This window comes from Artemia franciscana, chromosome 12 (assembly GCF_032884065.1).
Source record: "Artemia franciscana chromosome 12, ASM3288406v1, whole genome shotgun sequence".
Taxonomy (NCBI): domain Eukaryota; kingdom Metazoa; phylum Arthropoda; class Branchiopoda; order Anostraca; family Artemiidae; genus Artemia; species Artemia franciscana.
Window position 1 is genome coordinate 9,226,119 of NC_088874.1, and position 26,384 is coordinate 9,252,502.

At 35.9% G+C, this 26,384-nt stretch overlaps 4 protein-coding genes across 4 annotated transcripts; all 4 read right to left on the reverse strand.

Moving 5' to 3' along the window:
• Positions 1-4,585: 4,585 nt before the first annotated feature.
• Positions 4,586-7,154, reverse strand: LOC136034177 (putative ankyrin repeat protein RF_0381). Its single transcript, XM_065715358.1, has one exon. The coding sequence runs from the start codon at positions 7,152-7,154 to the stop codon at positions 4,800-4,802; it is 2,355 nt and encodes a 784-aa protein (XP_065571430.1). The 3' UTR covers positions 4,586-4,799.
• A 3,134-nt stretch (positions 7,155-10,288) lies between these two features.
• On the reverse strand, positions 10,289-10,897 carry LOC136034178 (poly [ADP-ribose] polymerase tankyrase-2-like). The gene has a single exon (XM_065715359.1). It carries the CDS (start codon positions 10,895-10,897, stop codon positions 10,289-10,291), a length of 609 nt encoding a protein of 202 aa, XP_065571431.1.
• A 24-nt stretch (positions 10,898-10,921) lies between these two features.
• LOC136034180 (putative ankyrin repeat protein RF_0381) lies at positions 10,922-11,920 on the reverse strand. The gene has a single exon (XM_065715360.1). It carries the CDS (start codon positions 11,918-11,920, stop codon positions 10,922-10,924), a length of 999 nt encoding a protein of 332 aa, XP_065571432.1.
• Positions 11,921-22,475: 10,555 nt separating this feature from the next.
• LOC136033645 (putative ankyrin repeat protein RF_0381) lies at positions 22,476-25,578 on the reverse strand. The gene has a single exon (XM_065714461.1). The coding sequence runs from the start codon at positions 25,209-25,211 to the stop codon at positions 22,569-22,571; it is 2,643 nt and encodes an 880-aa protein (XP_065570533.1). The 5' UTR covers positions 25,212-25,578; the 3' UTR covers positions 22,476-22,568.
• Positions 25,579-26,384: the final 806 nt, after the last annotated feature.

A 26,384-nucleotide genomic window follows, 5' to 3' on the forward strand; every position in this document is an offset into this window, starting at 1 on the left:
TTACGCATTATTTGCCTCCACAACAATAGGCTACAGTGATAAATAGCCCAGACCCAAGTCTTTTTCTTGCCCATCAATTTTTTGTGATACTATGTTTTGTTAGTTCCAGGTAGAAACGCAGAATTTTCTAATTTAAAATAAAGGATACACAAACAAAACTTTGAGAGCACTATGCTACCTGTGCTTTCCAAAGAAATTGTCATAAGAAATCTTTAATAATATTGTTGGTTTAGGTTATATCAGTATCCAGACGGTTTTTTATATATCTTAATGTTTTTGTGTAAAGACTAGCCTGTGTGTCAGCTTCAGTAATTTGTAAAGACCAAAGTTGAGTTGAATAATCTAATAATTACAGGGAGCCTAGGATAAACCTAAGTAGTCTACATAATCAGTGTCTATTTCTGGACAAATACTTGAAATAATATGTAATATGCATTTCTTAGACTTGGACAAAAATTCTCAGGACAAAGCCTACATGATTGATAGTGCTTAGTCCATCCCTTCTTATGAAGACAGCACTAGAATAGCAGTAGGATAGATCATCTTTTGTTTTAAATTAGGTTGAATTTTCTAAGATTAGGATCAAATTGTAATACCAACTAATTATTTGGCTCTATCACCAACTCTCAGTATATAAAACAATTTGCTTTGTACACAATTATAATATTCAAGGTAATTATATACCATAGCCTATTAAGGAAATTAAGATAAATTTAGTGCTGAAATAATTGTATTTCTTGGTGGCACAATAAAGGTCTAAGTGTACAATGGTGATTAGCTTTCTCACTACTTGGTATCTTACCCTAGGTTAAACCACAAGTATTTGGATCAATGTTTTGATTAAAATGTGTGTTTTCTAAACAAAGACAATGGGGTTTTAATTTCAGATATAGTGTATATTGATTTGGATAGTATAGGTTGACTGGACTTTTTTGATTTTATCATTTGAACATTGACCAAAGGTAGGCTTATATCCTGCCCTGTTTAAATCCAGTTTTTCTGTATCAGGGTACTCTTAGATCTGTCCAAGATTAAGTTTGCAGCATCTGTGATTAAGATATTTTGGTCTAGCTTAGAGCTCCTATTTACAAGATTAGGCTTAAACTTTAACTGTGTTTCAAAGATTAGGTTCTATTAATTACTTTCAGTGTATTTAAAATATTGAGATTATATATTTTTGAAATTTACAAGTTCATTACATACTCATTAAGAAACTATAGAAAAATTACATAGTGCAATAATACAATTTCTAGGCCTCGCAAAAATTTTTTTTACTTTGATTAAACTTTGAAAGTGGTAATTAGCTGTCTAATCACTAATTATCATACCCCAAGCCTACATGATTGAAGATTCTTATTATAACGCCATCTTTTGAATCATCTGTCTTAAGTCACCAGGAAAATTGTTAATGTAATTTCAATATTCAATGGAGAAAACTTGAATAGGTGTTTTGTGAATGCAAAGTTTGATGAATTTTCCTCTAAAGAAAATTCTCATTTTCACCAAAGTTTAGAGCTTGTAGGAACTATTGCTATAATTGCTCTAAAAAAATTAAAAACTCCATCCTTCTGCAGTAAATACCCTCTATGTAGATAAATAAAGCTTGGCTTTCGCCCTCTGCATCTGTCTGTAGGCCTCTACAGATTTCATTAAGTAGGTGGCCTCTTTCAGATATAATTTAAAGCTGTATTCTTTTCCAGCAGCAAAATGCAAAGAAGTTTTGCCGTCAAACCCATTATTCCATAGAAATTCACAAATATCCCGTTTACCCTTTAGAGCAGCAATGTGAAAAGCAGTTATGCTGTAAAAGCCACATCTAGCATTTGGGTCAGCGCCATTATTCACTAGAAGTTCACAAATATCCAGTCTGCCTTTCATAGCAGCAACATACAAAGCAGTTAAGTTTGCATAGTCCTTAACATTTGGGTCACTTCCTTTTCTCAGTAACAATTGACACATATTAAGAGCAACTTTTGGCTCACTGTTATAATATAAAGAATTATGCAAAGGTGTATCTTTTCTAATGCTGTCTATCATATTTGGGTTGGCTCCATTGCTCAGCAGCAGTTGACAAATATCTAAGCACCTTTTTGAGCTTCTGTATGCAAAGCTGTTTGGTTTGTAAAGTCATCCAGCACATTTGAGTTGGCTCCATTAGACAGTAGGAGTTGACAAATTTCAAGTGCAACTTTTAATTCGCCATATCTTGCAGCATAATGCAAAACTGTTTTTCCTTTATTATCTTTTAAATTTGGATTAGCTCCATTACTAACTAGCAGCTGACAAATACACAGTGTGCCAGTTTCAGCAGCATAATGCAAAGCTGTTTCTCCATCCCAATCTTTCAGATTTGGTTTTGCTCTGCTCCTAAGTAGCACCTGACAAATATCCTGTTTGCCTTTTTCAGCAGCATAATGCAAAGCTGTTTCTTCATCCCAATCCTTCAGATTTGGGTTTGCTCTGCTCCTAAGTATTGCCTGACAAATATCCTGTTTACCTTTTTCTGGAGCATAATGCAAAGCTGTTTTGCTTCTGCTGTCTTTTAAATTCAAGTTAGACCCATTGCTAATAAGCAGTTGACATATATCCAGTGTACCTTTTTCAGCAGCATAATGTAAAGCTGTTTTTTGTAACAGTCGTCTTTCTCATTTGGGTTTGCTCTGTTTCTAAGTTACAGATGACAAATATCCTGTTTACCTTCTTCAGCAGCATAATGCAAAGCTGTTTTGTTTTTGCTGTCTTTTGAATTCAAGTTAGACTCATTGCTAATAAGCAGTTGACATCATTTGGCTTGGCTCCTTTGCTCAGAAGCAGTTGACAAATATCCAATGTGCCTTTTTCAGCAGAATAATGCAAAGCTGTTTTTTTTCACTATCTGTCGGTTCCGGTTTCGCTCCCTTGCTCAGCAGCATTTGACAAACATCTGATATGCCTTTTTCAGCTGCGTAATGCAAAGCTGTTTTTTCTTCACTATCTTTCAGATTTGGGTTAGCCCTATTGCTAATTAGCAGTTGACATATATCTATGTTTCCTTTTTGAGCAGCATAATGCAAAGCTGTTTTTTTGTAACAGTCATCTTTCTCATTTGGGTTGGCTCTGTTTCTAAGTATCAGATGACGTCTAATATCAGATGAAGTATCAAATATCCTGTTTACATTCTTCAGCAGCATAATGCACAGCTTTTTTGTTTTTACTGTCTTTTAAGTTTGGGTTAGACCCATTGCTAATTAGCAGTTGACAAATATCTAGGTTTCCTTTTTGAGCAGCATAATGCAAAGCTGTTTGGTTTTTGCTGTCTTTTAAATTCTAGTTAGACCCATTGCTAATCAGCAGTTGACAATTATCCAGTGTCCCTTTTTCAGCAGCATAATTCAAAGCTATTTTGTTTCTGCTGTCTTTCAAATTCAAGTTAGACCCATTGCTAATTAGCAGCTGACAAATATCCAGTATACCTATTTCAGCAGCGTAATGCAAAGCTGTTTTGTTTTTACTGTCTTAAGTTTGGGTTAGACCCATTGCCAATAAGCAGTTGACAAATATCCAGTGTCCCTTTTTCAGCAGCATAATGCAAAGCTGTTTTGTTTCTTCTGTCTTTCAAATTCAAGTTAGACCCATTGCTAATGAGCAGCTGACAAATATCCAGTATACCTTTTTCAGCAGCGTAATGCAAAGTTGTTTTGTTTTTACTGTCTTTTAAGTTTGGGTTAGACCCATTGCCAATAAGCAGTTAACAAATATCCAGTGTCCCTTTTTCAGCAGCATAATGCAAAGCTGTTTCGTTTCTGCTGTCTTTCAAATTCAAGTTAGACCCATTGCTAATCAGCAGCTGACAAATATCCAGTGTACCTTGACAAATATATCCAGTTATTGACAAATATTCAGTCTTGCCTCTTCTTCTTTTTTCTCTTCTAATATGTTGTTCTTCAAGTATGATTCACTTGAAAATCTGTTAATTGGCATTTTTGTGTGTTTCTCTTTATGCATTTTTTACAAGTATGAAATAGTGTGCAGATTTGTGTGCTTTATATAGGGAAGATGACGCCAGGACTCATACATATCTATGATGCATGTGTCTGCTGAAATAATTTTCATAAAAATGACGTAAGTTTATCTCTAGGTAATGTATTACTTTCACCACAGTATTACATCATACCCTTGATCAACAGATTTCTAAAAGGTGAAAGTTCATCCTTAAGAACTTCTCTCCCTGAGAAAATTCTCCCCCTCCCCCTAAGAATACACTGTCTTGCTGTGCAAAAAGTGGGATAACATAGAAGCAATGCTATTTAGCAATTTTCAAATTTTGTCTGAAAATACAATTTTTACATATGAAATTGCCTTTTGCTCAAAGTTGTGCTGCTAAGGTGTCGACACCATTTAGAAATCTGTCGAATTCTGCTATTTGACACTAGCCTACTTAAAAATATCTTAAATTTCGAAAGAGATGAAAAGCACTAATTGATTAACAATTAACCAGTTTTTAGTTTTGTTTTCAAGATTCTTTTTATAACGCCATCTTTCGAATCATTGGTCTTAAGTCACCAGGAAAATTGTAAATGTAATTTCGATATTCAACTGAGCAACTTGGATAGGTGTTTTGTTTATGCAAACATGGATGAATTTTCCTCTAAAGAAAAATCTCATTTTCACCAAAGTTTAGAGCAAGCAGGAACTATTGCTATAATTGCTCTAAATAAATTAAAAACTCCATCCTTCTGCGGTAAATACCCTCTATTTAGATAAATAAAGCTCGACTTTCGCCCTCTGCCTGCGTCTGTAGGCCTGCTCTAGTGCAGCCTCTACCAGGGGTATAAAAACTTCATTAAGTATTTCGCCTCTTTCAGATATAATTCAAAGCTGTATTCTTTTCCAGCAGCAAAATGCAAAGAAGTTTCGCCGTCGAACCCGTTATTCCATAGAAATTCACAAATATCCTGTCTACCCTTTAGAGCAGCAATGTGAAAAGCAGTTATGCTGTAAAAGCCACATGTAGCATTTGGGTCGGCCCCATTATTCACTAGAAGTTCACAAATGTCCAGTCTGCCTTTCATAGCAGCAACATACAAAGCAGTTAAGTTTTCACAGTCCTTAACATTTGGATCACCTCCGTTTCTCAGTAACAATTGACAAATATTAAGAGCAACGTTTGGCTCACCGTTATAATATAAAGCATTATGCAAAGGTGTATCTTTTCTAATGCTGCCTTTCATATTTGGGTCGGCTCCATTGCTCAGCAGCAGTTGACAAATATCTATAGCACCTTTTTGAGCTGCCGTATGCAAAGCTGGTTTTTGGTTCGTAGAGTCATCCAGCACATTTGAGTCGGCTCCATTGCGCAATAGAAGTTGACACATTTCAAGTGCAACTTTTAATTCGCCATATCTTATAGCATAATTCAAAGCTGTTTCTCCATCCCAATCTTTCAGATTTGGTTTTGCTCCAGTCCTAAGTAGCACTTGACAAATATCCTGTTTACCTTTTTCAGCAGCATAATGCAAAGCTGTTTTGTTTCTGCTGTCTTTTGAATTCAAGCTAGACCCATTGCTAATAAGCAGTTGACATATATCCAGTGTACCTTTTTCAGCAGCATAATGTAAAGCTGTTTTTTTGTAACAGTTGTCTTTCTCATTTGGGTTTGCTCCGTTTCTAAGTAACAGATGACAAATATCCTGTTTACCTTTTTCAGCAGCATAATGCAAAGCTGTTTTATTTTTGCTGTCTTTTAAATTCAACTTAGACCCATTGGTAATAAGCAGTTGACAAATATCCAGTGTACCTTTTTCAGCAGCATAATGTAAAACTGTTTTTTTGTAACAGTCATCATTCTCATTTGGGTTTGCTCCGTTTCTAAGTAATAGATGACAAATATCCTGTTTACCTTCTTCAGCAGCATAATGCAAAGCTGTTTTGTTTTTACTGTCTTTTAAGTTTGGGTTAGACCCATTGCTAATAAGCAGTTGACAAATATCCATTGTCCCTTTTTCAGCAGCATAATGCAAAGCTGTTTTGTTTCTGCTGTCTTTCAAATTCAAGTTAGACCCATTGCTAATAAGCAGCTGACAAATATCCAGTGTACATTTTTCAGCAGCATAATGTAAAGCTGTTTTTTTGTAATAGTCATATTCATGTGGGTTTGCTCCGTTGCTAAGTAACAGATGACAAATATCCAGTTTACCTTCTTCAGCAGCGTAATGCAAAGCTGTTTTGTTTTTGCCGTCTTTTAAGTTTGGGTTAGACCCATTGTTAATAAGCAGTTGACAAATATCCAGTGTACCTTTTTCAGCAGCATAATGCAAAGCTGTCTTTTTTTCACAATCCTTCAGATTTGGTTTTGCTCCCTTGCTCAGCAGCATTTGACATATACCCAATATGCCTCTGTTAGCAGCATAATGTAAAGCTGTCTTTTTAAATTTATCTTTCAGATTCGGTCTCGCTCTCTTGCTCAGCAGTAATTTAAAATAATCCAATATACCTATTTTAGCAGTATAGTTTTTAAGCAGCCCGTCTTTTTCATTTGGCTTGGCTCCTTTGCTCAGAAGCAGTTGACAAATATCCAATGTGCCTTTTTCAGCAGCATAATGCAAAGCTGTTTTTTTTTCACTGTCTTTCAGTTCAGGTTTCGCTCCATTTCTCAGCAGCATTTGACAAACATCCGATATGCCTTTTTCAGCCGCGTAATGCAAAGCTGTTTTTTCTTCACTATCTTTCAGATTTGGGTTAGCCCTATTGCTAATTAGCAGTTGACAAATATCTAGGTTTCCTTTTTGAGCAGCATAATGCAAAGCTATTTTCTGATACGTATCTTTCAGATTTGGGTTAGCCCCATATCTAATTAGCAGTTGACATATGCCTAGGTTTCCTTTTTGAGCAGCATAATGCAAAGCTCCTTTTTCTTGACTGTCTTTCAGATTTGGGTCAGCCCCATTGCTAATTAGCAGTTGACAAATGCTTAGGTTTCCTTCTTGAGCAGCATAATGCAAGGCTGTTTTTTCATATACATCTGTCGAATTCAAGATGGTCCCATCGTCTAGCAGTTCTTGACAAATATTCAGTCTTGCCTCTTCTTCTTTTTTCACTTCTAATATGTCGTTCTTCAAGTATGATGTACTTGAAAATCTGTTAATCGGTATGTTTGTGTGTTTCTCTTTCTGCATTTTTTACAAGTATGAAATAGTGTGCAGATTTGTGTGCTTTATATAGGGAAGATGACGTCAGAACTCATACACATCTATGATGTATGTGTCTTCCAAAATAATTTTCATAAAAATGACGTCAGTTCATCTGTAGGTAATGTATTAGTTTCACGACAGTATTACATCATACCCTTGATCAACAGACCTTTATTGCGGGCATGAGCCAGCAGTTGACGAATACCTAGTTTGCCTTTTTCTGCGGCATAATGCAAAGCCGTTTTTTCACTATCTTTAAGATCTGTGTTAGCCCCATTGCTAATTAGCAGTTGATAAATACCTAGTCTGCCTTTTTCAGTAGCATTACGCAAAGCTGCTTTTTATAACTATCTTTCAGATGTGAATCGGTCCCCTTGTTTAGCAGTTTATTTACAATTAATGCACTTTCTGTATTTTCAATTAAATGTAGTTGCATGAGCACTGTTTTTACTCATTTGAACGGAAATAAAAAGTTACAGCTTCCTTTTAACTCGATATAAAAGCTTTTAGACCTTTTCCATAAACATTTAAATAGTTTTGACAAAAACGTAAAATTTACAGTGGAGTTTGAAGAAAGTGATGAACTACCTTTTCTGGATATCTTATTGATCAAAAGTGAGTTCCATTTACTTTTTTCAGTTTATAGAAAGCCTACCCACAATGATAGGTATTTGAACTTTCACTCTTGCCACCCTATCTCAGTGAAAAGAGGGGTTGTGATTGCACTGGTGGATAGAGCTTTCAGAATTTGTTCCCGGGAGTTTTTAGATTCTGAATTGTTATATTTGAGGGATGTTTTATTTTGTAATAGTTACCCGATTAAATTCATTGATAAAATAATAAAAAATAGACGCATTAAACACAACAATAGGGTTATTGGGGTTTCACAGTGCACAGAATTGGACTTACCGAAACGTTTAATTTCTTTACCTTATGTACCTACTTCGGGGGAGATGCTTAAAAGAATTTTGGGTAAACATAACATTGATACTTGTTTCCAATCAGTGAGACCATTAGGTAGTTTTCTTAATTCTGGGAAGGATTTAACCCTGGGGGATTTAGTTAGTGGGGTATATAAAATTCCTTGTTCCTGTGGAAAGTTTTATATTGGTAGAACTCACCAACAATTTACTGAAAGATTTATTGAGCATCGCTACTCAATAGAAAAAACCCTACAACTAAGAAAGCCTCCCGAAACTTTTGTTTCGGCTCTAGCTGAACACACATTCTTTTATCCTGAACATTTTATACAATTTGATGAGGCAACAGCTATTTCTAATGATAGAGGTTTTTCTCAGTGGGCGAGGGAGGCTATAGAAATTAAAAAACATATATTTGCTAATATTTCAATAAATAGAGACACAGGGAATTTAAATATTGACCCAATTTATGATATTCTTTTAAAAAATGAACCAATAGTCGATGGGGGAATTAAAATTTTACACAATCACCAGGGGACAAGATTACCCACTAAACCAAAAAGAGTTGCTTCAATGTTAGCTTACAAAAGGATTATTTCGCAACAGAATAATTAACTAAGTTTCAATTTTCATAAATTTTCCTCAGTTGCTCTTTGATTCTCATTGAAGTAACTCGCCTAGCTGCTTTTCCCTACGTGGATAAGTAGCGACAATTGTATTTATTATATTTGGTGGTCGTTTTTATTTGTTTTTAGATTAGATTTCTTTTAATTTTCTATCTTGTGCTGAAGACGCCTTGTTTTATACAGGCGAAATATCCGCGTTGTTTTAGTCTTTTAATTCTACTGGCCGTCGTCTCGTTTGAAGTTTTCTTTTTTAGAGTTTTATCTCTCTTGATTGTTTATGATCAAAACTTGAGATAGTTTTTTGTTCAGCTTAGTTAAAAGGTCAAATAACCATGCTTCTGGGAATGATGTGAACACCCACCGTCCCTAGGGATTTCATGACCCCCAAAGCCCCTTGTGAACAGGCTGTAAGTTATGAAATTTGCTTATTGTTTACATATTTTATTTGTTATTGAAAAGTAAATATTTCTTTTTCATGAAGGGTGATGTTTTTGGGGGATAGTACAGTTTTGGAAAAAGTTCCAAAGCTGGCAGTAGCAGAATTTTAAAGATTTTTAAAAGGTGAAAGTTCATCCTTAAGAACTTCTCTCCCCGAGAAAATTCTCCCCCTCCCCCCTAGAATACACTGTCTCGCTGTGCAAAAAGTGGGATAACATGGTAGCAATGCTGCTTAGCAATTTTCAAATTTTTGGCACATTTTGTCTGAAAATACAATTTTTACATATGAAATTGCCTTTTGCTCAAAGTCGTGCTGCTAAGGTGTCGACACCTTTTAGAACTCTGTCGAATTCTGCTATTCGACACTAGCCTACTTACAAATCTCTTAAATTTCGAAAGAAATGAAAAGCACTAATTGATTAACAATTAACCAGTTTTTAGTTTTGTTTTCAAGATTCTTATTATAACGCCATCTTTTGAATTATCGGTCTAAAGTCACTAGGAAAATTGTTAAAGTAATTTCGATATTCAACTGAGCAAACTTGGATTTGTGTTTCGTGGATGCAAACTTGGATGAAATTTCTTCTAAAGAAAAATCTCATTTTCACCAAAGTTTAGAGCAAGCAGGAACTATTACTATAATTGCTCTAAAAAAAAATTAAAAACTCTATCCTTCTGCGGTAAATACCATCTATGTAGATAAATAAAGCTTGACTTTCGCCCTCTGCATGCGTCTGTAGGCCTGTCGTCTGTAGGCCTCTACTGTAGCCTCTACCTGAGGCAGTGCAAAAAGTGGTCTGTTATTTTTTTTTTTTTTTTTGTTTATTTATTTTTCAATTACATATACATAATATACCAAATATAGAAATATCTGGCAGAAAGACAAGATCTTTTTGTACAAATAACTACTTTGTTATCTATTGTTTCAGATAAATACTTTGTACCAGTTTTGATTTTTGAATTTATCTTTGATTACAAAATTTTAATGGTGGAATATATATTTTTTTCACATTTATGTGAAAAATTCATAATTAGTCACAGAATTAATCTAGAATCAAAGTGTACTTTTTAAGACACAAAAAGTAAATCAAAATGATAAAAAAATCGAAATATTACAATAAAAGTAGGAAGACAGTCAAATTAAAAATATCCCCAGATTTTTACCTCTACCAGAGGTAAAAAAAATCTTCATTAAGTTGGCCTCTTTCAGATATAATTCAAAGCTGTATTCTTTTCCAGCAGCAAAATGCAAAGAAGTTTTGCCGTCAAACCCGTTATTCCATAGAAATTCACAATTATCCCGTCTACCCTCTAGAGCAGCAATGTGAGAAGCAGTTATGCTGTACGAGCCACATGTAGCATTTGAGTCGGCGCCATTATTCACTAGAAGTTCACAAATATCCAGTCTGCCTTTCATAGCAACAACATACAAAGCAGTTAAGTTTGCATAGTCCTTAACATTTGGGTCACCTCCATTTCTCAGTAACAATTGACACATATTAAGAGCAACTTTTGGCTCACCGGTATAATATAAAGCATTATGCAAAGGTGTATCTTTTCTAATGCCGCCTTTCACGTTTGGGTCGGCTCCATTGCTCAGCAGCAGTTGACAAATATCTATAGCACCTTTTTGAGCTTCTGTAAGCAAAGCTGTTTGGTTTGTAGAGTCATCCAGCACATTTGAGTCGGCTCCATGGGCGCAGTAGGAGTTGACAAATTTCAAGTGCAACTTTTGATTCGCCATATCTTGCAGCATAATGCAAAGCTGTTATCCTTTACTATCTTTTAAATTCGGGTTAGCTCCATTACTAACTAGCTGCTGACAAATACACGGTGTGCAGGTTTCAGCAGCATAATGCAAAGCTGTTTCTCCATCCCAATCTTTCAGATTTGGTTTTGCTCTGCTCCTAAGTAGCACCTGACAAATATCCTGTTTACCTTTTTCAGCAGCATAATGCAAAGCTGTTTTGTTTTTGCTGTCTTTTAAATTCAAGTTAGACCCATTGCTACTAAGCAGTTGACATATATCCAGAGTACCTTTTTCAGCAGCATAATGTAAAGCTGTTTTTTTGTAACAGTCGTCTTTCTCATTTAGGTTTGCTCCGTTTCTAAGTAACAGATGACAAATATCTTGTTTACCTTTTTCAGCAGCATAATGCAAAGCTGTTTTGCTTTTGCTGTCTTTTAAGTTTTGGCTAGACCCATTGCTAATAAGCAGTTGACAAATATCCAGTGTCCCTTTTTCAGCAGCATAATGCAAAGCTGTTTTTTTTCTGCTGTCTTTTAAATTCAAGTTAGACCCATTGCTAATAAGCCGCTGACAAATATCCAGTGTCCCTTTTTCAGTAGCATAATGCAAAGCTGTTTTGTTTCTGCTGTCTTTTAAATTCAAGTTAGACCCATTGCTAATAAGCAGCTGACAAATATCCAGTGCACCTTTTTCAGCAGTATAATGTAAAGCTGTTTTTTTGTAATAGGTATCTTCTTCATGTGGGTTTGCTCCGTTGCTAAGTAACAGATGACAAATATCCAGTTTACCTTCTTCAGCAGCGTAATGCAAAGCTGTTTTGTTTTTGCTGTCTTTTAAGTTTGGGTTAGACCCATTGCTAATAAGCAGTTGACAAATATCCAGTGTACCTTTTTCAGCAGCATAATGCAAAGCTGTCTTTTTTTCACAATCCTTCAGATTTGGTTTTGCTCCCTTGCTCAGCAGCATTTGACATATACACAATATGCCTCTGTTAGCATCATAGTTTGAAGCTGTCATTTTAAATTTATCTTTCAGATTTGGTCTCGCTCTCTTGCACAGCGCTCTCTTTCTGAACTTTCTCTTGCTCAGTGAAAGTACATCCTTAAGAGCTTCTCTCCCCGAGAAAATTCTCCCCCTCACCCCTAGAATACACTATCTCGCTGTGCAAAAAGTGGAATAACGTAGTAGCAATACTGCTTAGCAATTTTCAAATTTGTTGGCACATTTTGTCTGAAAATACAATTTTTAAATATGAAATTGCCTTTTGCTCAAAGTCCTGCTGCTAAGGTGTCGACACCTTTTAGAAATCTGTCGAATTCTGCTACTGCCAGCTTTGGAACTTTTTCCAAAACTGTACTATCCCCCCCCCGAAAACATCACCCTTCATGAAAAAGAAATATTTGCTTTTCAATAACAAATAAAATATGTAAACAATAAGCAAATTTCATAACTTACAGCCTGTTCACAAGGGGCTTTGGGGGTCATGAAATCCCTAGGGGCGGTGGGTGTTCACATCATTCCCAGAAGCATGGTTATTTGACCTTTTAACTAAGCTGAACAAAAAACTATCTCAAGTTTTGATCAGACTACTTTCGAAGAAAGAGGGATGGGAGGGGGGCTAATTACCCGGATCCGCTGGATCTGCTCTCTTTGGGGGAGTTAGGTGGTGGGGTTCAGTCCTTTGGTGAGTTTAGTGCTTCTGGACATGCTGGGACGATGAAAATTGGTAGGTGTGTCAGGGAGCTAATCAAATTGACTTGATAAAGTTGTTTTCCCCGATTCAACCATCTGGAAGGAAGAGGGCCTGAAGGAAGAGGAAAAATTAGAAAAATTGATATATTTTTAACTTATGAGTGGGCGATCGGATCTTAATGAATATTGATATTTAGAAGGACCTTGTGACTCAGAGCTCTCATTTTGAATCCTGACCGGTATTAAGGCTCTGATTTTCCTTTTATATCTATCCATTGATTCTTATAAATTTTTTAGAGCTCATTCCATATGAGGTCTTGGCTCTTCTTGACCTCGTCACAAGTGCCATATGAGCTCTTAGCTTTTGTTTTTCTGTTAATATTGCTATTTCGTTTGGAGGGCGTTCTTAGATTTACAGAGGGCCGCTTCGATTGAATATTGGATATCCTAAAGTCGTTTATAAGGATCGATTTTGACTGATAAACTTCATAACCAAACTTCATAACCATTGCTGAAATTCTACCGTTACTTGTGCTGCAATTGGCTGGAAATTTCAAGGTTCTTGGATGTAAAGACTTGAGGGAAAATATTCTTTCTCATTAAGTTTACCGTCGCTTTCAGTGTCCCCGGACTTCATTTAATAGGAAACGACCTTTTAATTTTTTTTTTTTCAATTATGTATTATATTATTATTGTTCCACAAATGATATTTTTACCCGTTCTGACTTCGCCTAGGCTGGAAATGGGGTGCCAAGTGATGGAATTCTAATTTCAATTCTAGTATCACTTTTGGTCTCCCCGGACTTGTCTTAATAAGAACCGACCTTTTATTCCTCCAAATGCCGCACCCATTAAGATTTTTTTTTTCATTCCCCTCTGAAGTGGCTTGGGTAAAAATGACATTTTCTAATTCTGATGTCATTTAGGGTTTGCTCAGACTCAAACTAACAAGAAACGACTATTCGATCAAAACAAATATCGCAGAAAAATAATTTTTCGACCCCTCCCCCCTTCCTCCTCTTTTTCATGAAAAAGTGATATTTCTGCACGGGTGATTTTCGATGTGTTAGTTAGCGAATGCTTTTTAACATTTTGGTGCCAAAAACCTTTTTGTTGCTCAAATAGAGGATGAAAATCGTACTTTTATTGCACTATTGCAAAAATAATGTTGTCCTTTTAGTTTGAGGGGCAATAGCTCCATCTTATTTGAGATGGTGGATGTTCGTTTTAAACATTCCCTTGATTATTTCTTTTAATTTTACAAGCTTCTAAGTTTAATTCAGTTATTTTGACATTTTCAAGTACAGTCACAATTCTTGAGTCTTCAGTTCTTTTCGTTGAAGTTTTCCCTACTCCCACAAAATATTTAGAAGTGTGCATCCAAACGAAAACATTTAACCACAACCTCCATTTCAGCGGAAACAAAAACTTTTTCTTCCGTATTAGCTAGTACATATTCAAGGAGTTTACTACTACTGCTACTACTACTACTACTAATAACTCACTGCAGCACCAAGCCACCCGAGGCTAACACAGCTACGCATGCTCCCCCTCCAACCTAATCTATTTAAAGCCTCCCTCTTTACACCCTCCCAGGAAGTTCCCATTTCCTTTAAATCTTTATTTATGACATCCTCCCAAGCCTGACAAGTACGACCTGCTTTCCGTGTAGCCCCAGACGGTTGGCCAAAAAGGACAATCTTCGGTAATCTGTCATCCTTCATCCGTAGAACGTGGTCTAGCCATCTCAACCTTTCTTTCGTCATAGCCCTTGAAAGCGGGATTGAACCACATTTTTCGTACAACCTACTGCTTGAAATACGGTCAGTCAGCCGGGTACCCAGAACAGTCCGTAGGCAATTTCTCTGGAAAACATATAGTAAATTCTCATCTCATCTGCTTTTCGGAGCGCCCATGCTTCAGAGCCACATTTGACCACTATCATCACTGTAGCTTCCAATATTCTAATCTTGCTTTGCAGACTTATCTTTCTTTTCTTCCAAACTTTTTTTAACTGTGAAAAAACACCCTGAGCCTTAGCTATTCTACTTTTAACATCGTCACTGCTCCCACCATCTTTACTAATAATACTACCAAGGTAACTGAAGCTCCCAAACTGATCAATCTTTTCCTTACCTAATGTCACCTGTTCATTTTCACTTATTCCTAGCCTTAGTGACTTAGTCTTCTTAACATTAATTTTCAAGCCTATTTTAGCACCCTGAACTCTTAAAACCTCTAAAAATTCATTCATTTTGCTCACACTTTCATCTAATATGCTTAAATCATCAGCATAATCTAAGTCGAGGAGCGTTTTCCTCCCCGTTTGATTCCGTGATCTCCAATTGCATTTCCTGTGCTCCTTAAGACGAAGTCCATCAAAATGATCCATATAAAGGGGGATAGAACACAACCCTGCTTAACTCCTGATTTAATACAAAACCAGTTGCTAACCTCATTTCCTACCTTAGCCGCAGCAGTATTATTCTCGTACATAGTACAAACCACTTTAATGTACTTTTCTGGTATACCATTTAACGATAAGACCTTTGTTAACGCTCTTCTATCAACAGAATCGAAAGCTTGCTCATAATCGATAAAACTTAGGACCAAAGGTGTTTGACAACGAAGGGACTTCTCAATTATTAACCTAAGAGTGAAAACTGGGTCGACACATCCTCTGCCTTTTCTAAAACCGCATTGTTCTTCCCTTAAAACTTTGTCTACAACATCTCTCAGTCTAAAAAGTATCATATTACTCAATAATTTGCTACCTACAGAGACCAGAGTAATGCCTCGATAATTACGACACTCACTCTTGTCACCTTTCTTATACAGTGGTTTAATTAAGGTTTTCCTAAAATCATTGGGTACTTCCCCTTTTTCAAAAATCATGTTCATATTCTTCAGTAGCTTATTCCTAATCTCAGAACCACCATATTTAAGAAACTCATTAAGCATACTTTATTTTTTAATCCTTTTAGTACTGTCGCTCATTCTTCCTCACTAAACAAATATTCCTTCACATCCAAGGTATCACAACCTTCTTCATTTTCGTCTATATCTTTTCCTGCAACTGTATCTCGGTTTGCCCAGTTGAATCTCGAAAAAACAGTTTACTATTCTCTTTTCGGAGACAACTAGCTTATGTTCACAGAAATAAACTATGTTGTAGATATACTTTAATTAAATATTTAATACATTGAGTTGGTATTTCGTTTAGGTATTTAATATAATGTTATAATTTATGTTGTAATTTATTAAATATTAGCCATTTAATAAATCGACAAAGAACACCCTAGTTAATAAAAATGTATACGTCATGTGAGGCCTAGCAATATTTATTCAACGTGTTGTCTTAGAATTTAGACACTGCCTTTTCATGCCAATCTTCTCAATCTTGATTTCAATATTTCCTAAATCAGGTTCAGAATTTTCTTGAGCCTTGGCGTCAAAAGAAAAAAGGAGAAATACGACTTCCTTCAAAACTTTTCTGTATTTTCCCACTCCCGAAAAAGATTAAATATTTCACTCTACAACGTCATCCTTTTCAAATTTATGAGATTTCCTTGTGATAACAGCTATTTTTTAGTCCTGGAAAAAATTGACCAAATTCCCTTAATCTTATCTTTCTTCTTTAGTATGGTGGCTATATGAGTAACAGTTAAAACAGTAGACAGTAGACTGGAACTCTGAGTAATTTGTCATCACATTTAAGCAAAGAAAATTGAGATCCGCATTGGCTCAAACCTATTTAAACGGCAGCAAACCTTATCAAAGGCTAACGCCCCTTGCATCTTTGTGAATATGAGGGTTCTCAAACTACAACCTGACTTCATTTGTATATGCCAATGAACAAAACACCTTATAAAATTATAAGCAATATATATATATATATATATATATATATATATATATATATATATATATATATATATAAATATATATATATATATATATATATATATATATATATATATATATATATATATAGAAGCTCTAATTGCTTCTTATTTGAATTACTGCTCAGTTGTTTATCTTAATACCTTTTGAAGGTATGTAAAACTCTTACAGGTACTACAAAATAGAGCAATAAGAATTCTTGGAAATTTTTTACATCGACCTTCAAAACTTGAAAATGTTTCGGAAACTAAAACATCATTTTTTTTCTTAAATTTGTTTGATTTAAAAGAAATATTAGTATTAAATAATTCCATAGGGCATTTTCAAATCCAAAATTCTAAAAATTATTTCTATGATTTATCTCTGCTAATTTTACTTCCTCGTTCTGATTGTCAGCGGTTTGGGATGTACCAAATTCCTTTTGTAAGTTCTGGAAGGTCAAGGTCTTCGATTAGGTACCAAATAACCTTCATTGAAAACAATTATAAGCTGAATGACAAAATTCTGTTTGATTTATCCCAAAAATCTCAGCTAAATTTAAAAAGCAAATATTAAAGATTGTTTGCTAATGTTTGATTATTTACCATTTACGGTGTGTGTTTTGCTTTTTTGTTAATAAACAAACTGAAACTGAAACTGAAAAAAAAACTGATAGAATATTAAATTATTTGATCTTCTTCTATGTGTGTTTTTTTTTGTGTCCCTTTGTTTTTGATGGCCTCCCACACCATTCCGGCTCGATTTTTAGTTATTTACGTGTCCTTGTTACTTCTCTTTTGTGTGTGTTTTTTCTATTTTGTTTGTTTTTTGCGTATTAAATTTTGGAATTATTAGTATGATGTGATGTTGATGTTTTTTCTATCTTTTGCACTGTCCCAGCCTTACAAACTCTGAACTCTGTTGTGACATAATATTGTTTTTTTTATTTTTTAAGTTGAATAAAAGAAAAAGTTGAAGTTGAAAGTTGATATGATACTTAAAAGTCCAACTCCAAAATTTAGCCGTTCAGTTCCTAAGAAATTATATTAACAATTCTCCTGTTGATTTAAACTGATGATTGCATTTGCGATGAAAATCCTGAATTTTTTTTTAAATTGGTTACTAGTAAAAGAATTAGCTCTTTTTATTTCTTTCAAATTTTAATAATTTTCCATATGGGTTAGTGTCCACCTACTGTGCTTCTTTTGCACCCTTGGGTTTAGCTCAGTTTTCCACTCACGTGTCAGAGCCTCCTTGTTGCTGAAATGAGCCAGAATATAGTTCAATTTTTCAATAAGTTTAACACCATGCTATAAAATTCTCCAGCTTATTTAGATCGAATTAGTAAAAGTCTAAGGCTCAAAGAATAAAAGAGTTTCACATTCAAAAAGGTGCAAATAAGTAAGTGGATGTGCACAAAATTCACACAATTTGAGTCCTTTACCACTTGGGCCTGATCCTTTTCCCCAAAAATTCAATTAGAAGGAAGATTACTCAGACCTTACTCAGCTGTACTAGAGTTTTTGCGACCATTCTGTGTTATTTTGTACTGGCTTTTATATGCTTCTGAACAAAGGTGACGTAAAGAGGGTCGGGACGGATTACTATCAGTATTGAAAGCTCTTACTTTATTTAACACGATCATTTCGAAACCGAAGGTTAATTAGTGAATATCAGCCAACGGATGTTGTTCTCTTCAATTAGAAGAATATATTGAATAAGCTATTCAATTAGAAGAACCCTTTTTTCAATACTAAAAACCTTTAGCGTGAAAAGGAGGTATTGAGGAGGTCGCATACCCCTTGCATACGAAATATTTTTTGTTCGTTTTATGTTTTTATGTGGCTCCTTGCTTTCAGTTGCAAAAAAGTGTTTATATTTAATTTCTGATTTATTGACAAATGAAGCTGGAAAAGACCCCTCCATGTAAAACTTCCCAACACCCACGAAAATACATCCATGGACAGCTCTTCCTGCGCAAAATCCCTCTCTTCCTGAATGATTCCATTCTCGTTGAAAATTCCCACCGGAAAATTTCTGATAATCCTCCTAAGCCTACATTCATTTGAATAAGACTTGCTTTTCATTTGTGTCTACCCGTTTTCAAAAGCATCTACTGGAAATTCCCATCGCCCAAACATTAGAAAGATCAGAAAATTCTCCCTTCAAGAATTTTTGCCACAGAAATTTTCCCATGGAGAATTTCTCCCCAAATCAATATCGAAACAATTCTAACCTCTAAGAAAATTCTCTTGGAACAACTACATTCATAATATTGAGTCGACTAATGGAAAATAAGAAAAATAAAAATAATTAAATGTAGGATTTTTTTTCCAAATTTCTCCATAGAAAATTTTCCCAGGAAAGTTCATCCTTAAGAACTTTTGTCCCCAGAGAAAATTGTCCCCCTCCCCCCTAGGATACACTTTCCCGTTGTCCAAAAAGTGGGATAACATAGTAGCAATGCTGTTTAGCAATTTTCAAATTTTGGTCTGAAAATAAAATTTTTACATATGAAATTGCCTTTTGCTCAAAGTCGTGCTGCTAAGGTGTCGACACCTTTTAGAAATCTGTCGAATTCCGCTACTGTCAGCTTTGGAACTTTTTCCAAAACTATACTTTCCCCCCGAGAACTTCAGCCTCCATGAAAAATGAATATTTACTTTTCAATAACAAATAAAATATGTAAACAATAAGCAAATTTCATAATTTACAGCCTGTTCCCAAGGGGCGTTTGGGGTCATGAAATCCCTAGGGGCGGTGGATGGTCATATCATTTCCAGAGGCATGGTTATTTGACCTTTCAACTAAGCTGAACAAAAGAACTATCTCAAGTTTTGATCAGATTACTATCGAAGAAAGAGGGATTGGGGGGATAATTACCCCAAGCTTTTAGACCACATTAAAAGGGCACTGTAACTTTTTATTTCCGTTCGAATGAGCCCAGTCCCGATCTTCAAAGATCAATTGTTCAATGCGGTCATCCTTTCAAAAAAGAAAAAACAAGTCTCCATGGTCTTTCTTCTAGTAGAAAATGCAAAATTCCACATATTTGAGCGTGAAACCTCTGCAGTTGGGTTGACATGGTGATTTTTATGATTCCTTCACTTTTTGGAGATGTTTCCCCCCTATTTCAAAAATCATACAAAGTTTCTCAGGCTTGTGGCTTTTGATGTGTAACAATAAACTTAATGAATTTGATACGTTTGGAATCAGTAGAAAAAGACAATACTCTTGCTGTATCTATTGTTGTCAGAGTTTCGTTTTTTTTTAAGTTTTGGATACTATTGGGCCAAATGGTTACTTACTCTTAGCTACCGCAAACTATTTGAAACCCCCCCCCCAAAAATTCTAAATATTTTTTTCCTTATCCCTTGAAAAAGACTACATGAATAAATCAACCTTAAAAACATATCCAGCAGAAAAAGGTTTGTCAAATTTAAGTGTAGAATTACGTTAAATCCAAGATAGGCAGAAATAAAGTCAGATATTTTAAGGGTTTTTTACAACTCCAAAGGCTTTGTTATATGATATTTAGACTACTTTGAATAAAATGACTACATCAATATTTCTGTAGGCTGCATTTGGAGAAAAGAGAAAGTGGGGAGATAGTTACCCTCCAATCACTTTTGACTCTTAGAAAGAGCACTAGAACTTCTGTTTTTCAACTGAATGAGTCCCCTCCGAAGTTTGTACAACCACCCCTTCGATAAAAATCTTATTTGTTAATAATAGGCAACTAGTGTAACTTATAGCCCACTCTCTGGGGCGGTAGGGGGATTTTATCCTCAAATACATGATTACAGGACCTTTCAAATATGCCAAAAAACATATCTATTTAAAAATTTTGATTGGATGTGTTTGGGGAAATGATGAAAGTAAGAATGGGGGGGGGGGTTGCCTTTCAATCACTTTTGACTCTATTACGTACAGCAGATGACGCGTGCTAAACGTGATGGAAATGTGTGGCAGAATCGACATTCTTAGTGGTACTCGTGTGGTGAAACATTGGTTACTCGTGCTACAGTCAAATTGTTTTTTTTATATATTTATTTTTTTACCTACTACTTCAAGATAAACATCATTTGCAACTACCACCAGGGGGGAGGGGGACAGAAAAGCTGATAAATAATGAACCCTTTGACTTTTAAGCTGCTATTCAATCGGTAAAAAACATCTCTTGTCATATATTTTTCATAATAATTCAAATAAATAATTTTATTTCTTTGTTGAAAAAATATTTCTAATAGAATAAATTTTGAAACGTGTTACGTCATTAACATGTTATTGTTCCTGTTAATTTTATTCTATATCTATTTCCATTTCTCAATCTATTTCTCTGTTCTCTAGACATTCTCTATCGATTCTCTATTTTCTATGTATTTATTTTATTTCCTGTTGAATTTTTATCTATTTTTTTTTATACCGTGAAATTAAAATCAAGTTTTGAATTCATCAGTTTGCACAGCTGGACGTATGTAGTCAGATTATTTTTTAAAGTTGCTGGGTCAAATAATGGATAGTAACCTTGCACAACCAAGACAATTAGTAAAAAACGAGGAGGGTTGCGACGAAACTTGCCTCCAAGACCTAGACTTTACTCTTAACGGGCTTATTTAATGGCTGAACGTCTTATTTCTTCCATAGATGGGGATTGAGGTCGGAAGCAGGATAAGAAACACCTTAAATGGGGCAGTTGAATTCTAAATAATAATTTTTACTACTAAAATTTGAATTGGAATGTGCGTCCTTTTCCTCTTTTGATACCTTTCCTGTTCATACCTTTTTTCCAGGGGAAGAGGATTAATCACCTTCCTGTTGGCCTCATGCAACCATATCTTCCCCTTCCCTTTACAATAATAGCATTATAGAATCACAAAAAGATGTTGAGATGAGCCTTGTGTTTAGAGGTAGAGATATATCACTGTTAAATTATGCCGATGATATTCTGAATTTAAGCCGTTCTTTTGGGATGATAGAAAAGAACTTTGATGTTCTAAGCAGCGCTTGTTCTGAAATATTTGTTATGGTTGTTGACTATGCTGAACAAAATGACTATCTCAAAATTTTTATCCGTTAACTTTGGGAAAAAATGAGCATGGGAGGGGGCCTAGTTGCCAACCAGTTTTTTTGGTCACTTAAAAAGGGAACTAGAATTTTTCATTTCCCTTAGAATGAGCCCTCTTGCAGAGGGCTCCTATATGTTCTTCTCTCTGTATGTCTCTCTGTCTGTCAGTCTGTCAGACAGACAGACAGACCAAGAGAAAGACAAAAAGTCTAGTCTTTCTAGTCTGTCTGTCTAATTAGTCTGACAGACTGACCGACAGACAGACAGACCAGACAGACAGACAGACAGACTAGACAGAAAGACAGACTAGACTTTCTTTCTTTCTCTCTGTCTGTCTGTCTGTCTGGTCTGTCTGTCTCTCTGTTTGTCTGAGACCTGTCTGACAGTCTGTATGTCTGTCTGTCTATCTGTGTGGTCTGTCTGTCTGTCTGTCTAGTCTGTCTGTCTAGTTTGTCAGACAGACAGAGAAAACAGACAGACAAACGGAAAGACGGACTGTTTGTCTGTCTAAACAGACAGACCGTCCGTCTTTCTATATGTCTGTCTGTCTGGACCAGAAAGACAGACAGACAGACAGACCGGACACACAGACAGACTGTCTAGTCTGTCTAGACAGACAGAGAGACTGATCTGTCTGTCTTTCTGGTATGTCTGACAGCCTCTGTGTCTGTCTGGTACACCAGAAAGACAGACCAGACAGACAGACAGTCTGTCAGATCTGTCTGTCTGTCTTTCTGATCAGACAACAGACTGACAGACAGACAAGACAGACTGTCTAGCCTGTGTGTCAGACAGACAAACAGACAGACTGTCTGGTCTATCAGTCTGTCTGTCTGTCAGGTCAGTCTGTCTGGTCTATCTGGTCTGTCTGTTTGTCTGTCCGTATGTCTGGTCTGTCTGTTTGTCTGTCCGTATGTCTGGTCTGTCCGTCTAGTCAGACAGACAGTCTTGTCTGTCTGTCTGTCTATTTCTATTTTTATTTCTGTTTCTATTTCTGTCTGTTTGTCTTGTTTGTGTGTCGGTCTATCTGTCTAGTCTGACAGGAAGACAGTCTGACCAGACAGACAGAAAGACAGACCTAGCAGCCAGAAACCGAGGTATAAAAATCTTCGTTAGGTATTTGGCCTCTTTCAGATATAATTCAAAGCTGTATTCTTTTCCAGCAGCAAAATGCAAAGAAGTTTTGCCGTCGAACCCGTTATTCCATAGAAATTCACAAATATCCCGTCTACCCTTTAGAGCAGCAATGTGAAAAGCAGTTATGCTGTAAATGCCACATGTAGCATTTGGGTCGGCGCCATTATTCACTAGAAGTTCACAAATATCCAGTCTGCCTTTCATAGCAGCAACATACAAAGCAGTTAAGTTTTCACACTCCTTTACATTTGGATCAACTACGTATTTCCGAAGCAATTGACGCATATTAAGAGCAACTTTTTGCTCACCGTTCCATAGAAAGTATACAGCAGCAATGTGAAAAGCATCTGTGTTGTAAACGCCACATGTAGCATTTGGGTCGGCGCCATTATTCACTAGAAGTTCACAAATATCCAGTCTGCCTTTCATAGCTGCAACATACAAAGCAGTTAAGTTTTCACAGTCCTTAACATTTGGATCACCTCCGTTTCTCAGTAACAATTGACACATATCAAGAGCAACTTTTGGCTCACCGTTATAATATAAAGCATTATGCAAAGATGTATCTTTTCTAATGCCGCCTTTCATATTTGGGTCGGCTCCATTGCTCAGCAGCAGTTGACAAATATCTATAGCACCTTTTTGAGCCGCCGTATGCAAGGCTGTGTTTTGCTTCGTATAGTCATCCAGCATATTTGAGTCGGCTCCATTGCGCAGTAGAAGTTGACACATTTCAAGTGCAACTTTTAATTCGCCATATCTTGCAGCATAATGCAAAGCTGTTTTTCCTTTATTATCTTTTAAATTCGGGTTAGCTCCATTACTAACTAGCAGCTGACAAATACACGGTGTGCCAGTTACAGCAGCATAATGCAAAGCTGTTTCTCCATACCCATCTTTCAGATTTGGTATTGCTCCACTCCTAAGTAGCACTTGACAAATATCCTGTTTTCCTTCTTCAGCAGCATAATGCAAAGCTGTTTTATCTCTGTTGTCTTTTAAATTCAAGTTAGACCCATTGCTAATAAGCAGTTGACATATATCCAGTGTACCTTTTTCCGCAGCATAATGTAAAGCTGTTTTTTTGTAATAGTCATATTCATGTGGGTTTGCTCCGTTGCTAAGTAACAGATGACAAATATCCAGTTTACCTTCTTGAGCAGCATAATGCAAAGCTGTTTTGTTTTTGCTGTCTTTTAAATTCAAGTTAGACCCGTTGCTAATAAGCAGTTGACAAATATCCAGCGTACCTTTTTCGGCAGCATAATGCAAAGCTGTCTTTTTGTAGCAGTCGTCTTTCTCATTTAGGTTTGCTCCGTTTCTAAGTAACAGATGACAAATATCCTGTTTACCTTCTTCAGCAGCATAATGCAAAGCTGTTTTGTTTTTACAGTCTTTTAAGTTTGGGTTAGACCCATTGCTAATAAGCAGTTGACAAATATCCAGTGTACATTTTTCAGCAGCATAATGTAAAGCTGTTTTTTTGTAATAGTCATATTCATGTGGGTTTGCTCCGTTGCTAAGTAACAGATGACAAATATCCAGTTTACCTTCTTCAGCAGCGTAATGCAAAGCTGTTTTGTTTTTGCCGTCTTTTAAGTTTGGGTTAGACCCATTGTTAATAAGCAGTTGACAAATATCCAGTGTACCTTTTTCAGCAGCATAATGCAAAGCTGTCTTTTTTTCACAATCCTTCAGATTTGGTTTTGCTCCCTTGCTCAGCAGCATTTGACATATACCCAATATGCCTCTGTTAGCAGCATAATGTAAAGCTGTCTTTTTAAATCTATCTTTCAGATTCGGTCTCGCTCTCTTGCTCAGCAGTAATTTAAAATAATCCAATATACCTATTTTACCAGTATAGTTTTTAAGCAGCCCGTCTTTTTCATTTGGCTTGGCTCCTTTGCTCAGAAGCAGTTGACAAATATCCAATGTGCCTTTTTCAGCAGCATAATGCAAAGCTGTTTTTTTTTCACTGTCTTTCAGTTCAGGTTTCGCTCCATTTCTCAGCAGCATTTGACAAACATCCGATATGCCTTTTTCAGCCGCGTAATGCAAAGCTGTTTTTTCTTCACTATCTTTCAGATTTGGGTTAGCCCTATTGCTAATTAGCAGTTGACAAATATCTAGGTTTCCTTTTTGAGCAGCATAATGCAAAGCTATTTTCTGATACGTATCTTTCAGATTTGGGTTAGCCCCATATCTAATTAGCAGTTGACAAATGCCTAGGTTTCCTTTTTGAGCAGCATAATGCAAAGCTCCTTTTTCTTGACTGTCTTTCATATTTGGGTCAGCCCCATTGTTAATTAGCAGTTGACAAATGCTTAGGTTTCCTCCTTGAGCAGCATAATGCAAGGCTGTTTTTTCATATACATCTGTCGAATTCGAGCTGGTCCCATCGTCTAGCAGTTCTTGACAAATATTCAGTCTTGCCTCTTCTTCTTTTTTCACTTCTAATATGTCGTTCTTCAAGTATGATGCACTTGAAAATCTGTTAATCGGCATGTTTGTGTGTTTCTCTTTCTGCATTTTTTACAAGTATGAAATAGTGTGCAGATTTGTGTGCTTTATATAGGGAAGATGACGTCAGAACTCATACACATCTATGATGTATGTGTCTTCCGAAATAATTTTCATAAAAATGACGTCAGTTTATCTGTAGGTAATGTATTACTTTCACGACAGTATTACATCATACCCTTGATCAACAGACCTTTATTGCGGGCATGAGCCAGCAGTTGACGAATACCTAGTTTGCCTTTTTCTGCGGCATAATGCAAAGCCGTTTTTTCACTATCTTTAAGATCTGTGTTAGCCCCATTGCTAATTAGCAGTTGATAAATACCTAGTCTGCCTTTTTCAGTAGCATTACGCAAAGCTGCTTTTTATAACTATCTTTCAGATGTGAATCGGTCCCCTTGTTTAGCAGTTTATTTACAATTAATGCACTTTCTGTATTTTCAATTAAATGTAGTTGCATGAGCACTGTTTTTACTCATTCAAACGGAAATAAAAAGTTACAGCGCCATTTTAACGTGGTCTAAAAGCTTGGGGGGTAATTAGCCCCCCTCCCATTCCTCTTTCTTCGAAAGTAGCCTGATCAAAACTTGAGATAGTTTTTTGTTCAGCTTAGTAAAAAGGTCAAATAACTATGCTTCTGGGAATAATATGAACACCCACCGCACCTAGGGATTTCATGACCCCCAAAGCCCATTGTGAACAGGCTGTAAGCTATGAAATTTGCTTGTTGTTTACATATTTTATTTGTTATTGAAAAGTAAATATTTCTTTTTCATGAAGGGTGATGTTTTTGGGGGGATAGTACAGTTTTGGAAAAAGTTCCAAAGCTGGCAGTAGCAGAATTCGACAGATTTCTAAAAGGTGAAAGTTCATCCTTAAGAACTTCTCTCCCCGAGAAAATTCTCCCCCTCCCCTCTAGAATACACTGTCTCGCTGTGCAAAAAGTGGGATAACATAGTAGCAATGCTGCTAAGCAATTTTCAAATTTTCAATTTTCAAATTTCACATTTTGTCCGAAAATACAATTTTTACATATGAAATTCCCTTTTGCTCAAAGTCGAGCTGGTAAGGTGTCGACACCTTTTAGAAATCTGTCGAATTCTGCTATTTGACACTAGCCTACTTAAAAATCTCTTAAATTTCGAAAGAAATGAAAAGCACTAATTGATTAACAATTAACCA